Source organism: Vanessa atalanta, chromosome 8, assembly GCF_905147765.1.
Source record: "Vanessa atalanta chromosome 8, ilVanAtal1.2, whole genome shotgun sequence".
Lineage (NCBI taxonomy): Eukaryota > Metazoa > Arthropoda > Insecta > Lepidoptera > Nymphalidae > Vanessa > Vanessa atalanta.
Window position 1 is genome coordinate 13,208,519 of NC_061878.1, and position 14,954 is coordinate 13,223,472.

A 14,954-nucleotide genomic window follows, 5' to 3' on the forward strand; every position below is an offset into this window, starting at 1 on the left:
AGTGTACCTTTGAAATAAACGGCTCCCTTGGGTCCGCGGATGACCTGAATGGTCTCGTAGTTGGCCTTGTTGCACTCGAGCTTGACGCCCTTCGGTCCGACGAACCCTTGCTCGCACTTCAGCACGAGAATTGGCCTGCAATTATAATAACATTTCGATTTGAAAAAATACTTCTAAATCTTTTAGTTCATTTTTCTCTCTTACTTATTTATTAAATACAAAGATTTAAGTAATTATTTTTTTTAAATTTATTCGAAGCGACGTTTATGGCATCGGCTACACAGACCTGTTAATGAGATAGAAGTAGTATTTGCAATTATCGTCGATGGTGTCGGAGTTCGCGTAGAGATGTCCGGACCGTTTGGTCATCAGATATTTGCCGTTGTTGGCGCGGAAGGCGACCGCTCCGTCGCCTTGCCACTCCAGCTCGAACAACGCGTTTGATGATCTGCATGAGTGGAAACCGATTAATGAACTGAGCACCAGATACACGTTACTTAAACAGCTAGCATTCATAAATAAATAAATATTGGACAACATCACATACGTTACTCTGATCCCAATGTAAGTAGCTAAAACACTTGTGTCATGGGAAATCAGAAGTAACGACGGTACCACCAACACCCAGACCCAAGACAACATAGAAACTAATGAACTTTTCGTCTCTACGTCGACTCGGCCGGGAATCGAACCCGGGCCCTCGGAGTGGCGTACCCATGAAAACCAGTGTACACACTACTCGACCACGGAGGTCGTCAAATTCATATATGTATATAAACTAAAAAATTATACTGGTTTGCTGTCCTTACTTATATAAGACCTCAGTCATTTACAAATGTTTTCTTTATCGACACGCACATTAAATATAAAAGAGTTTGTTATAATAACAATTCGTCCTGTCCAGTAATATGTGTTACACATCAGCGAGTAGATTGTTTGTAAGTTATGTTACGATAGAAACTCTTAAAAGGTAATAATTTTGGATTGGAAACTCCACGAACTTGTTATCCCCGCTGGCCTGAATGCCGCCGCCGGTCTCGAGGGTCCAGTACCGGTCTTGCATGGTACGGATGTACCAGCGTCGGGTCGCCCAGTCGAACTCCAGCTGGAAGGTCTCGTGGGATGAGATCTCATCCTGGTTGGCTGTCACGTCTACACCTGATGATGGAAATGAGAAATGTACTGATGTTGCCATTTAATGTATTGCTTGTTAAATGTAACTTTGTATACTTAGTTGGGGGTAATATCGGTGCCTTAGTTATATTTTTCTCTCAGTAGACATCAGTTAGTTTTTATAAATTTAAATTGTTAAATATAATAGAACAGTATTTTAATTCTAGGAAAAGACTTGTTAAAACAAATCTCATTAACCTGTTTTCCTGGTAACGTATAAATGTAACTGATAATTCGCAACTCATTTAAACTTAGTACTTATGTACTGACCTAAATGCTAAAACTAAAAAAACTTGTTTGTTTAGCTCGTGGGAGCTGTATTTGATGTGGGCCGTGCGCTGATCGTTCTCTATTTACAGTCGACACTCAAGATGCTTTTAAGTTTGATAAAATAAACTAAAATCAATTTGTTATCAAGTAAATATTAACATAAATAAAGTAAATGAATATGAGTATAGAATACTGAAAAACGTATTATAATCTCTTCTTGAATTAACAGTATATGCGTTAAAATAAATTATTCAGAGTCTATTGTTATACAGAATCTGGACACTAAAACTTCTTTATGATAAGCCAAGCCAGTCTGGGTTTACTAGGTAAATACTGTTATAGTTATAACATATAAAATAATTATTATGGTAAAATAACCATTCAAAATTGTAAGTCTATTTGGATTAAAAGTAGCAGCGCAATAAAACCACAGGATTGTAAATACAATAATTTTCCTTAATTACGTAGTTGTTAATTCGTCCAATCTCAGAACGCCAGCGCAGATAATAATGTACATTCCAGGTTTAGTATGAAAACGACTCTTATTCTCAGACATTTTGATTTAATTAAGTTATTAATGAATGTTAAAATATCTGTTAAGCTACAATTATCGACAATCTTCCAAGAACATACGATGGTCTCGGCGTACAGTAATTACACTAGACAAATAAAAGACGTTCATTGAAGCGGGTTTAATAATAGGATATATGATTAGAGCAGTCAAAATGTCGTGCGGTGAGTGTGATCGCAGACGATCTGTTCGCGGCGCGTGCGCAGGCATCCGTGCAGGTGAAACTAGAAAGCAAGTCTCACAATGGAGGTTTTTTGCGCGGAATAACTGCGCCGAGATCGTCGGAGAATTACATCGGTGTTGATATAACGGAATTTGTTAAAAAATAAATTATTCTCTGTGTGGGATTTTTTTACTTTGTACAATGCAAGTGATAAAATGGAATTGCTCGTTGAAATAAAGGCTAGTAGTTAAAAGTATTTAATTTTTGAGTAATTTTAATTCGTTTTTAGGAGTCGGGAGCATTATGTTTGATTGAGTTTCAGTTCAGTTCAACCGACCTTTACCTTCTAGTAAAACTGTCCAATCCTAAGACTAGATGAACCTCGAGGTCGAGTGTCCACCGCAAGATACCTGTACCTGCACACCGCGCACCAAGCGCACATTTGTAACGCGCTGTAACCGACACTGCAAACCCTGACCCTTGTAAAATGCTCGGTACGATTACCTGTATCGGATCACATTTGTTTGATAATATAATACGGTTTAATATTCGATAATTTATCTCATTTAGATCTTCTGACCTAATCTAAACTGAGTAATGAAAGTGAGATCCTGGGTAATTTAATCCAATGGTTGATCTTATTGAATCCCATAAAGATTTCGGGTTTTACTGTCAATATAAGAAACACTCAGTAGCAATTCGGCGGTGTTACTCTCCCGCGCCTGGTAAAGCTCTTGGTCCTACGCCTGTCCTCTCTCGAGTGACGTCGTTCTGCCGCCCCTTTTAATCATGTAAGTGTGTAGTGTATAAGTGTTCGCAGTTTTTAAGAAATGCTGCATCAGCAGAAATCGGTCAAGATGACGTCATCTTTTTTAAAATGAAATTACTGATGGTACTTGGTCAGCACTTCTATTAGACATCGATACTGTAAGAAATATTAATAATACCTCATATCATATCACCAATACGTAAAAAATATAGCAGAGTTGAGGAATATTCCCTTCAATTGACTTAGCTTCTGCAAGATTATTGTATAAAAAGAGCGGACGAGAATACGACTCTTGCAATTACAACTGGCGATTGGCGAACTTATCTATTTAATAAAATAATTTTTAAGCTATTCAGCCTGACGCACTCGTGTCATTTTCTTCTGATTGCAACGACGTTAACATTGTCAAGTTCGAATACAATTAAATGCATTTGAATACGGCGCTTATTATTCAACAAGTACGTCGACTTTTCGTCTTTATTAGGTGCACTCGTTACATGAAACAACGTGTTCCGTACGCGTGAATCGTGACAGAACATCGGAGCGTGTTCTCAGGAACGTGACGACGCATCCGCGGAGTGACTTCGTAGCTTAAAATTGGATATAATTTACACAAACAAAACGTGCCTTCTCGTTAAAGAAAAAGTTACAAAAAGTTTTAAAGACAGACACGGTTAAGTCTTTAGCTTCTATCGACAATCCGCGTCGACGGCTATTAAGGGGATAACCAATGCTGACAATACTTTGGGTATATATATTTTATTTATACTGAATTCTTATAACTATTTCCGAATGTAAACAACCTCATAAAAGGTGTGGAAATATTAAAACGCAATAGCGAACATTGTTCGTCAGCTCCATCAACAATGGTTGCATGTTGAAGCAATCTCGAGAAACTGCATATAAAATCTTTAGCATCAAATATGCATCACCGCTTCCAGCGGTTCCGGCCTTCTCAGAACTCGATCCATTGTCTTCGTCTACGGATGGATACATCGCAAAGCCTCCAACCTTATTCCTATTCATTTAGGGGTTATTTTCGTGTACTTCGTCTACAGAATCGTCCATTGCTTAGTACACACACGACGTTCCCGTCTCTCAGTGTACGACAATGACTATTTGGTCGTGATTGACGGGCGTTGTTGTTAAACTTGTTCGTTTTGGTTAGATAAACAAACAACTTGACGAGTTTACGTTTAGATTTTAACGTAATTATGTGTTTTTAGTAACTACTATTTACTCGATAAAAGTTTCTTGCTCCAAGAAAACATGAAACGTTACATAAAAAGATATACTATATTAAAAAGTAATATACACACTATAACGTCTATAGTGATAATATATAACTATAAGCATATACACTATGTTTTCATTCATAAGTATTGTTTCTAACGGATACACATAACATATAATAATAAGTAGCAACAGTTGCTATCGATGTATCAGAATATAAAAATATCCCGCGACTGCTGAGTTTATTCCACCGCGCTGTTTCAATGCGGGTGGATAGAAAAGTAAAGATTAGAAGCTTCATTCGGATATACGCAACCAATACATACGTAATTATATTCATTGAATGGTTAAAATAATTATATCGTTTAACTATTGTTTATAAATAAGAGTTTATTGAACAATGCCTTCGCTGTCTTCGTTTTGGAAACAAGGATTGTACCGTCGGCACAGACGGTGCGCTGATTGCAAGCTGAGCTGCTATAATTCATTTTTATTGTTGATAATGAGTATACTCTATTCGTATGACCATAATGATACTTATATGTGTAATTGCAATAAAACTGTTAACTGGTTTCATTTGGTTTGTGGTCAGAAATATTAATCTTCGAAACCAATGCACGACCAACCTTGGTAACTAAGATGTTATGTGCCTTGGGGTTTTAGTTACAACGGCTCACTCACCCTTCAAACGGAAACACAACAATACAATATTGCTGTTTGGCGGGCTTGCCATTGTTACCAGTACGGTAAGAGTAACGGCTTGGAAATGTTCCACGCATGGGAACGCTTATTCTCTTGAGATGAAGATTTGGAACTTATTTCACCGTGTTTGTAGAAAGACATGTGAAAAAATCAGTCGACATAGCAATTTAGTCCTGTTTAAATACATACCGATATATTTAAAACATTTATCAGTCAAAGTGTGATAAACGACCAATGGCCTTTTAGTAATTAGATTTCTTATTCAAACTTTGACCAATGTTCAATGTTTCATTTCAGGCTAGGTGAGTGTACCACCGTCTCAGCTCCCGTGATCGAATTGTAATTAACTCTCACTCGCGCCGGATGCTGCGCGTCTCAATTGTTTCAGCTTTATTGAGCCGTAATTACAACGCGCCCGGACCGACACGAGCAATTACTGGGAACCGGGGAGGGAAATAAATCCACGGGGAAAACATTATTCCAGATATATAATTGAGTTTAAAACATTTTATTAGGTTTTTAAAGTAATTTAGTTGTTATGTACGCTATGGTAGTGTGTCATGAATGCTATTGTTATAGCCGCGGGGCGGTTTGAAATCTTTTGAAAATTTTACATACAATTATGAAGTGACAACCAGTCGTCGACGGAATGTTAAGCACTGCCTAAAGGGATATGGACACGAACTATCCATAATATTGCATACTTTTTCATATTTGAATTACACTTATTTTTATTGAATCTATTATTTTACAGCTTCAAAGGGGACTGTGATAATTACTCATTGCATTTATTAATGAACCACGATATAAGAAAATATTGAAGCCAACGTTCGAACTTACCCTGTTTAACGGAGACGTATTTTTCATTGAGAGCAGCGATGAATGCGGCCTGCGGCAGACTGTCCTCCAGCGAGAACAGCTCGTCCCTGGTGACGGCGGTGGAGCGCGTCTTGAGCACGGCCTTGGAGCCGATGGGCGCCAGGTAGGCGCCGGCCCCGTCGCGCAGCGCCAGCGCGCCCGTGTGGTACTCCGCGCTGAACAGGCACTCCGACGTGCACGTGTCCAGCAGCTACGGGCGACATGTTGAATTAGGGAGCGGCAGGGACGCGACTGGCGGCGTAAATGTAGGAAAGACTGACAATCCTGTCCTATACCAGAGGATCTAAACTACAACCGATAATTATTGAAGCTTTCTCAGGTTCGAATGAAGGTAAGGTTGTAAAGCGGATGCAGAAACTACCGTAGTCTCTGCTAGACACAACAAACGAAATGACTTAAGACTAATTAGAGTTATTTAAAACTTGGGGCATAATACTTTCAAGAACAGAGGTGGCGGGCACTGCATAACATACATAACAAAAATAAATAAATACGGTCTGTGTGTAATTATATAAATATCTATTTAATCTTAAACATTTAGGGAAGTATCTGATTAATAAATAAAATGGTTTTATTTTATGAATCACGAAACTCACAAATACTTAAACAAGATAAATTTAAAAACAAATTACTTTATTCCGTACTTAATATAAAGAAAAGTAGTTATATCAAGTAGAACTAATGATGTATGTAAGGCAACCTGCACGTAATTGTATCTCTGATATTATATAAGTATGTATATAAGTACATAAATAAACTGCTATCTATTTCCTTTCAGTAAGACTTTAGACGAGACATTGTATTGACTCGCATTTCCATGTCTAGTGGATGAAAGAGGTATTGTCTATCACGACCACAGAGCGCACAGTGTATAGAAATGACATCGGTATTTATAACAAGAATTAATCACAAAGTGAGCACTGTAACACGGGTCTATATTTCGATTTTGCTTATTTCCTACTAACGCAAGTCATAGAAACTATTTGTTAAAATTGTTTTTAGTAAAATCAAGGCTCTCTTATGACGAAACCAAATTTGAAATTTGATGAAGTGATTATTAAATACTTTATAATATAATAATGAAGCAGGAAACAAGGTGAAAGTTCGATGATGGACTCCGATGTGAGGGATATCATTACAGTTTTTTGTTAAACTACACAATATTGAAAACGAGTTTAGCTATTAGACATAATTTAATGAAATTACTAATAAGCTTATGCTGCTAATATTGCTATATATATGGGATTAAGTTTGTTCAAATGGATTTGCCACTTGTGTGGACGGCAACACTCCTCAGAACTGTTTTTATTGGTGTTCAGTTTCCAGTCATTATATAGATGGCAGTTGAGTAAATCCATTAACAAAATTCCTGTAGTCAGTCACAATACCCCTGCAGAACAAGTCGGCACAAATTTTTTTTTGTGTCCGTGTGTCGTTTTGCTGTTGACACTACTGGCCTTTGCAGCATTGGCGGTGTAAAAATTATTAACCATTCCTTAAATAAAACCAACATTATGGCAACATTAAACCAAGGTGGTATAATATATGTACGAAGCCCTATCACCAAGAAAACTTCAAATAAAGATTTTAATTACAATTATTCGAGAAACAAAATGGCAGAAAAGATTTCTAAATAAAATTCCCAATTTAAATTTGTTTTAAGCATCGCGTACGACTCTGCCGTATTGTCTGCTCTCGGGCGCGCCTGAGTATTGTGTGCAAAACGCGTTCACGCACCGCACGCCTCTGTAATACCGATGGCTCTGTCAAATGTTAGTCATTGTGTTGTCGATGGAAGCGATACGAATAGAAAAGGGTTCTCCGTGTGATAATAAACTCTTAAATAGTTAGCCGGCAAAGTACTATTTACGGAATAATGTAACGCTTTATTTAATTATTTCATTTGCATTTAACAGAAAGCGTTAAGTGTATTTTGATAAGCGTTTACTAATAAACGAATTAACCAATTTGAGTGGAATTAGTTCACTATAATTTAACGAGAGTATTAACCACAATCTAAAAGGAAACATCGCATTAAATAAACCTTATATCATAGTTTTTCTTAACTGAACCTATAAAACAAATTTTGCTCGATAGAAACGATTCATTTTTTTTGAATTCGTAATATTACAGCGAGCATGAGGTAAATTATCAAGAAATATCAAATAAGGTGAATCCTTCATTTAAGATTCAAGTGTTCCAGTTCCAGTCCTAACAACCACTGGACCATCGAAGCTAAACTGTAATAAATATTTAAAATTTCTCACCTTTCCAGCGGCGCTGAGGTACTTGTTATTGCAAGTGTGCAACGCGTACTTTCCGCCCTCGTCCGCCCTGAACTCGAGGGTGAAGAGCGTGTCCTCGCCCCAGGGCACGTTCGCGTCCACGTGGATCTCGTCCAGTGACTCGGACAGGTGGGCGAAGCGCTTGCGGCCGATTGAGCGGAGGTTCACCTGAGAGAAAATACAAACCAATTCGGATTGTGAAATTGTTTGTAACTAGAAAATTACCAAAACAAATGAAACGTGACTGAACTATTTGTTTTGTATGTTGTATAACATATTATCGATATCATCTCAGTGTATACTGTATTACGTGTTTAATATAAATTATTTTATGTAAAAGTGTAGAGCTATCTTCTAGACGTTGAGAGTCAGTATTCTAATACCTTCACGAAACAGCTTGCCTTAAAACTGTATGAGATAAAATTAAAAAGTTTCGTAACCATTCAATCATTCGGTCATTCAGTCGACTATTGTCTTAATGTGTACTAGCAGGATAAATCTGTGACACAGACGGAATACAACAATAATTACTCCAACGGTTAAACTGGGTCCGTTTAAAAATTACCAAGAATATAATTAAGCTCTATGTATGATTTCACTTCTTGCCCAGCATGGAGTTTAATAAAGAATTGTAATTACAAAGTTTAAATGAAGAAAACATTTCTCCATTCAAAAGTACCAAATCATTTCGAGAGATGGATTCTCAATAAACGCCAGTCATGTCTTATTATATGTATAAATATTAGTCAGTAGTAATATCTCGGTTTACGATAGTATCAATTTCCTCTCGGAAATAAGCACCGATAGCGAGTAATGGCGTGTCGTGCTAATGCAGAGATGATCATGCAAATGAGATCCGACACGATGATCGTGATCCTCGCATTTGTTTACAAATACTTCGTCTTCAAGTAACGCAGATTGACTTACTATTTATTGATGAGCAATTGATTTCAGTGAAAGTTCAAATAGAAAGTTGTTTGGTTTAAAAATATCAACACATGGTATAGTACAATTATATGTTTAATGGTGAACAACTTGTTCTTACCTGTGGCCTTGCAGCCAAGTGCACGTGCCAAAGCTCCGCGTCGCCAGGGACCTTAGCGGTGCAGGTGAGCTTGTCAGAGCTGGAGCCGAGGAAGTAGCCACGTTCGACGTTGCGAAGCGCCCACCGACCAGTACCATCTTCGGACACACTGCGTAAAATAAAGTTTATTTTTATTGGCACTTTAAGTTAATATGACTATATGCAAGTTACTAAAATTGAAACAAACACATTTTTTTTTGTCAAAATAACCGAACGAAGTTGAGCCTTTCATACCAATACCTTTTCAACGCGAATAAAACCGCGCAATAAAGACTTTAATATATGAACAGGCAGAAGAGTAAATCAGCCACCAGATGCCAGATAGTTCCAAGCTATCGGCATTGTAAGAGGAATTAGCCAGACCTCCACAAAACACTTAGGAGCTAAACTGCAAAATGAATAGCTTAATACTTCAAACGTGAATGTCCTCTACGAGTCGACACCAAAGACGCCATTGTGTCCATAATGAATGAGCTCGTAGTTAACTAATTTCAGACGTTCCGTACAAAGACTGCACCGCATATTTAACTTGAAAGGATCGAAACGTGAAGTGAAAAATGAGAAGACAAACACTCATCACAATAGAAAATGCAACACGCTCGGCTAATTAAAATGCAGGGCGTCACAAAAGTGCTCCTCGATGCGAGCTGGAGATGAAAGGGGTCAACGTATTTGCAGCTATGAGTGTGTTGTGCGGAGCTTTGCCGGATCGTCTATGGCATTATTTTGGGAGAAATTTATACTTATAACATACTCAGCCGTTTTTAAATTAAACTGCAGATTTGATGCCTTTTTTATTAACTCAGCCTTTTAGTGGTTAATCTCACATACTTACAATAACAATTTTATGAGTACACTATACATAATTTAAAGTTTATGATACTCCTACAATTACAATAACAAAAGCATACAATAAAAAATAAAATTAACAAAATATAATAACATTGGTTCTACGAGCTTGTAGTTCCGACGTCGCGGTCCAATAAACCATTCAGGGCCCCACACAATATTTATTATTGATATATAGATTTACATCAATGCTAGAAAATATACTTGAAAAATATATTATTCCAGAGGCTTAAATTACAACTTGTTGGAATGTCGGATGTTTATCTATAGAGCGAAATGAATGATTACCGGTATTAAATGATATTAATGTCATTATAATATTCAGCTTGTCATTAGACCTAATTTCCCGGCGACAGCGTGATTTAACAGAATCGCTTGCAACTTTCAAATAACTGTGAATGAATATTTTATCACAACTCAGCGGTGCCAAGGAAATTTAATTTCGTATGCGATTTTAAGTCTTCGTCTCTAATTCTCTCTTCAATGGAGGGTCGAATTAGCTTCCTTCATTTCCTCACCCTGAGGGCGCAATTATTTTTCTAAACACTTCTCTGTGAGGGTTTCCTTCATAATCGAATGACTTATTCGGCACGTGCTCATTAAAATTCACAATTCAACCCCTGTATCCCCTTCGTGGAACAATATCATGGGAAATTCGACCTAAAGCTGTTGCAGAATCAGTTTTTGAAATACTAATTCATTGTAAGGTAATGTAAACTTTATTTTCGTGTCGTAAAGTACTTTTTTGATTACAAAGAGCGTCCTCTCTAAACAAGGATGCTTTTGTTCTCAAAAGGTTAACGCGTCATTTTAGGTTTTGACAAACGTTTCGTTGTTTTTCTTTGATATTATGAAATTTGTCCAAATTTAACTTGAAATGCTTAACATTTTGTAGAAAAAAATTGGTTTATAATCACAGAAATGCAAATATAAATATTTTTAGTGCCTTCTTTAACATATTAAATTACCACCAACCCTCGTTGAGACAGCGTGGTAGAGGAAAATAATTCCTCAAAATGGAAGAAGACTCTATACGAAGACATAGCCCAGCAAATTATCAAGACATTTACTTTACTTTTACTTTAAAATGTGGTTATTGAGTGGGATGTGTGCGATCGATATAGAAATATAATGTCTTTTAACTCTGACGTGTCCTTCTTTGGCGCGGTTAGCAATTATGGACAAGATGCATCTTTGATAATATTAAATTCGCAGCTCCGAAGGCAGACATATCTCAAATTAAAGTAATTAAGCGCAGTACTCCGCACGAACCGCTTCAAACCGATAGATATTTTTCAATCACATGTTTAGCTTTGCTTATGTACTGAATACAAGACATCTTAGATGAAGCCGTTGCAATATTTACTTTATCGAGTTTATATTTAACATAAGGGCTGATTCATATGAGTCAGCGTGTTTGTTTCGCGGAGAAATGTCGCGATTGGTGAGTCAGTCAAGCGGAGTCACACACGGCGCCTTGTTATTGTTGTGACGGTGCGACAATGGGTACGTATTGATATGAGATGTAGAGCTGTATGGGTTTGTTGCCAATGACTGTTTAGAATTTATAATGAGAATACAGAGCAGTCTTAGTATTTTGCCATTTTTGGAAGTTTACTATTTTAATTTACGAATGTCGTTTTTCTGTCTGGGTAATGGAAATGTATGTAGGTTTTAATGATGTATGCTTATAATTCGTTTGCTTATTCTGATCCAAATAAATCAAAAGTCAAAATATTCTATATTAATTGAGGGACCCCGCGCCTAAGCGACTTGCTCACGTAATGTGCACGGGGGCTTAGGCTTTTAAAAACAATTCGAATTATCAACACAATTTATCTTACAGAATTAAATGGAATGTAAAGATACCAAAGGTTCGCAACAACTGGCAAGAAAATCAGCGGTTACTATTTATTTCAAACGAACAATGACAACTATGTAATTTAACAATTACGAACTTCAAGCTTTATTAACATTTCATCTATATTATATACTTGACTTGGCGCATTATACCAACACATAGTGCGGATGGTTTATTCTACGACAGGAGAGTGATTGATGGAAATACAATTAATAAAAAATGCTTACCCAAGTAAATACGACTGCACTTATTATAATGAGTATAGATTAAACACGATAAGAAGCTATGCTGGACACTAGAAACCATATGCAATGGAGCATTTCTGGATTGAGACGGATAACCAAAGGGCTACTAAATTCTTCAAATAGGAAAAATACATAAAATTCTATATCTAATATTAGTCGTGGTATGAGGATGTCTAGGGTCATATTAGCTCAGAGAATCAGATTTGATTATAATTTGTTAAGTAAAGTAGATCCAATTAATTTACTTGGTGGTAGGACTTTGTGAAAGCCCGCCTGGGTAGGTATTACCTACTCATCAGATATTATACCGTAAAACAGGAATAGACATTTATAAGTTTGAAAGATGAGTAAGGTAGTGTCACTACAGGCACAAGGGACATAACATCTTACTTTAGTAGCGATTGTACGAAACAAATATTCTATACTTAATCTTAAAAATTGTTACCTTAGTAACAATTTTTATAACTAATAGATTTCAGTAGTCTTCAACCTCGCCTGTAGAATGTGTGATTAATTCTTGCAATTGAATTTTAGAGCAGTGAAAGCAAAGTCATTTTAAAGTAGAAATATGTGTAAAGGGGTCTTTATCAACAACGTAACATCTTGTCCAAACTGCATCCATATACTTCCATATATATATTGTGCTATGGCGAAGAAAAAACTTGTATTATTAATGCTATTGCGAATATCAGTCGCCTTCAAAATGAGAAGCACTACGAAGCTTCCGGTGAGTCACTGGGATTAGTATTCGAGGGTCGCGTAAAATTTATTGCTATCCTGAGACAAACGTGCGCCCGCGACTTCACATGATGGAAACGGGAAACGTAATGACAATAAATTGAGTATTAGGTACTTTTTTGGGTGCGCGTCTAGTTTGCCATGTTTGGCGTGTTTTTACGTGATTTGTTTCTGCGACATTTATTTAACTTTTTGGAAAACTTCAATCAAAGAAAAAAAATAAGAAGACGGAAGGTGGCTTATAGTCGCAAGCTAGTGGGCAGACCACGCGTGCGATGGTCAAATGATCTTGGAAGAATAGTAGGTGCTCAATTTAGACCGTGGAAATGGCGCGGCGAGAGGAGGAATGATATGTTAAAAAATAATATATAAATAGTTTAGTAAAAAATTACAAAAAGTAGCTGCTGTATGTTGTCTCTTAAGAAGATATTTTGCTTGTGAGCGTGGATACGCATGTGCAAGCAACACATGCCAAATTATATCCCATACATGGATGTTTTTTCACGATATCTTCCTTCATCAGATAAATTAATTATAAACACATATTAAGCATATGAAAAATTATCGGTGCTCTGCAGCGTAGTTACGATTTTGAATATTCTGTTAAGTATTATGTATTCCAGCCTCCGGGCCATCTCGGCTCAACATTAACAATTTAAATTCTACATACATATAAAAAGCGAAACAAAGTCTAGATAGATTGGTTTAAATTCCAAAGCAAAACTATAATCTACATAATGAATCCAACTGTCCGGTCGTAGCAACCGCGTTATTAACAAGATTGGCGAGGGCTGAGCTAGATACGTATAATTACATAATACTTTTTATTCGTAAACCCATAAAAACATGTAATGGTTAAAGGTGTACCCTTAACACTGGCTCAAGTATAAACCGATGGAGAAAAGATTCATGGTAGTCGAAAACAACGCTGAAACTTAAACGATACCTAAATTCCTTTCACTTAAATAGGTTTATATTCGACTTCTAAAAATATTTTTAATTTCATTTATATACGATATTAAAATTAAGATAAGACACAAAAAAAGACAAATTCATTACTTTGACACTATGTATATGTTCAAAATTTAAATTGAAATAAATACTGCTTTTTATGCTAATGTGATTAGCGTCGACAGCCCTGTTCAGCCTTAATTTATGGCCCATTTGTAACTACTTGCAAGGCTTTTATAGACTTTGGAATGATTTTAGGGATCGGCACACAATGGATAATCTAGAGTATCCGTTTAGTAACGGTTTTATATTCATCGAAGTATCTAACGTTTAGTGAGCGCTGAAGCGAATTGCAAATACGAGGATTATTGTTAAAGTGAATACTTTGATTAGAGTAAAATTCTCAAGGGCCGTTTTGGGAGTATCGTTTTGAAATCTTATTTATACGTTAACTTTTTTTAAATGTATTTTATTGTAGTTTGCAATCAACAAATTGATTATGTTAGGTTTCTTTTCGTTCTACACTTTTAACGTGGCGGCATTTGCTAACGCTGTTAAGACTGACTGATCCGATTTTATAAGCATTAAACAATACCCATTAAATGTGCATTTGTATTGAGCAAACATTATCAAATGTTATTTGGAATGAAACGGTACAAATGTGTATCATCATAAAAAATCTATACTAGATCGAGTTCAAACTCGAGCATCTTTATATGTATATATCTTCTGTATGTATACACATGCACATAAACACTTGGACCGATTACAATGGGTTTTTTTTGTTTGTATTTGTGTGGGTCCCGATTGGTTTAGATGGAGCCGGCAGGTGGCGTTGCGATCTTGAAATAATACAATTTTTATTTCACTCGAACGAACTCGCCAGCTCGTAATATATATATTGTATAAGGTTTAAATAAACACAACTTAGTATCTGATCATTACCTGATCTGAAATTTACTTCCAGCCTCCTTCTCTTCAGACTCGCAAGTGACGTTGCCGAACGAGTCCACGGCGAGATACTTGCCTAAATGCGACCGGAGATAGATCATACCTGGAAACAAAGATTAAACTATTAGACTGTATTAAACTTTACGTTTAAAATCATACTTAAAATTATTGCTATTTATCTTGTCTATAAGATAATTCTATCTTTAAGTAAACTCATAAAAACAGTGAAA

General features: G+C 36.4%; 1 protein-coding gene across 1 annotated transcript in view; it reads right to left on the reverse strand.

Moving 5' to 3' along the window:
- Window positions 1-14,954, reverse strand: part of LOC125065704 (protein singed) — a 43,493-nt gene that overhangs the window by 1,557 nt on the left and 26,982 nt on the right. Inside the window, exons 3-9 of the mRNA XM_047673477.1 lie at window positions 14,719-14,827; window positions 9,091-9,238; window positions 8,028-8,213; window positions 5,722-5,950; window positions 1,002-1,158; window positions 287-448; window positions 8-135 (exon numbers count right to left, since the gene is read on the reverse strand). Of these exons, the coding sequence (XP_047529433.1) occupies window positions 8-135; window positions 287-448; window positions 1,002-1,158; window positions 5,722-5,950; window positions 8,028-8,213; window positions 9,091-9,238; window positions 14,719-14,827 (1,119 nt within the window). The remainder of the gene's footprint in view (window positions 1-7; window positions 136-286; window positions 449-1,001; window positions 1,159-5,721; window positions 5,951-8,027; window positions 8,214-9,090; window positions 9,239-14,718; window positions 14,828-14,954) is intronic.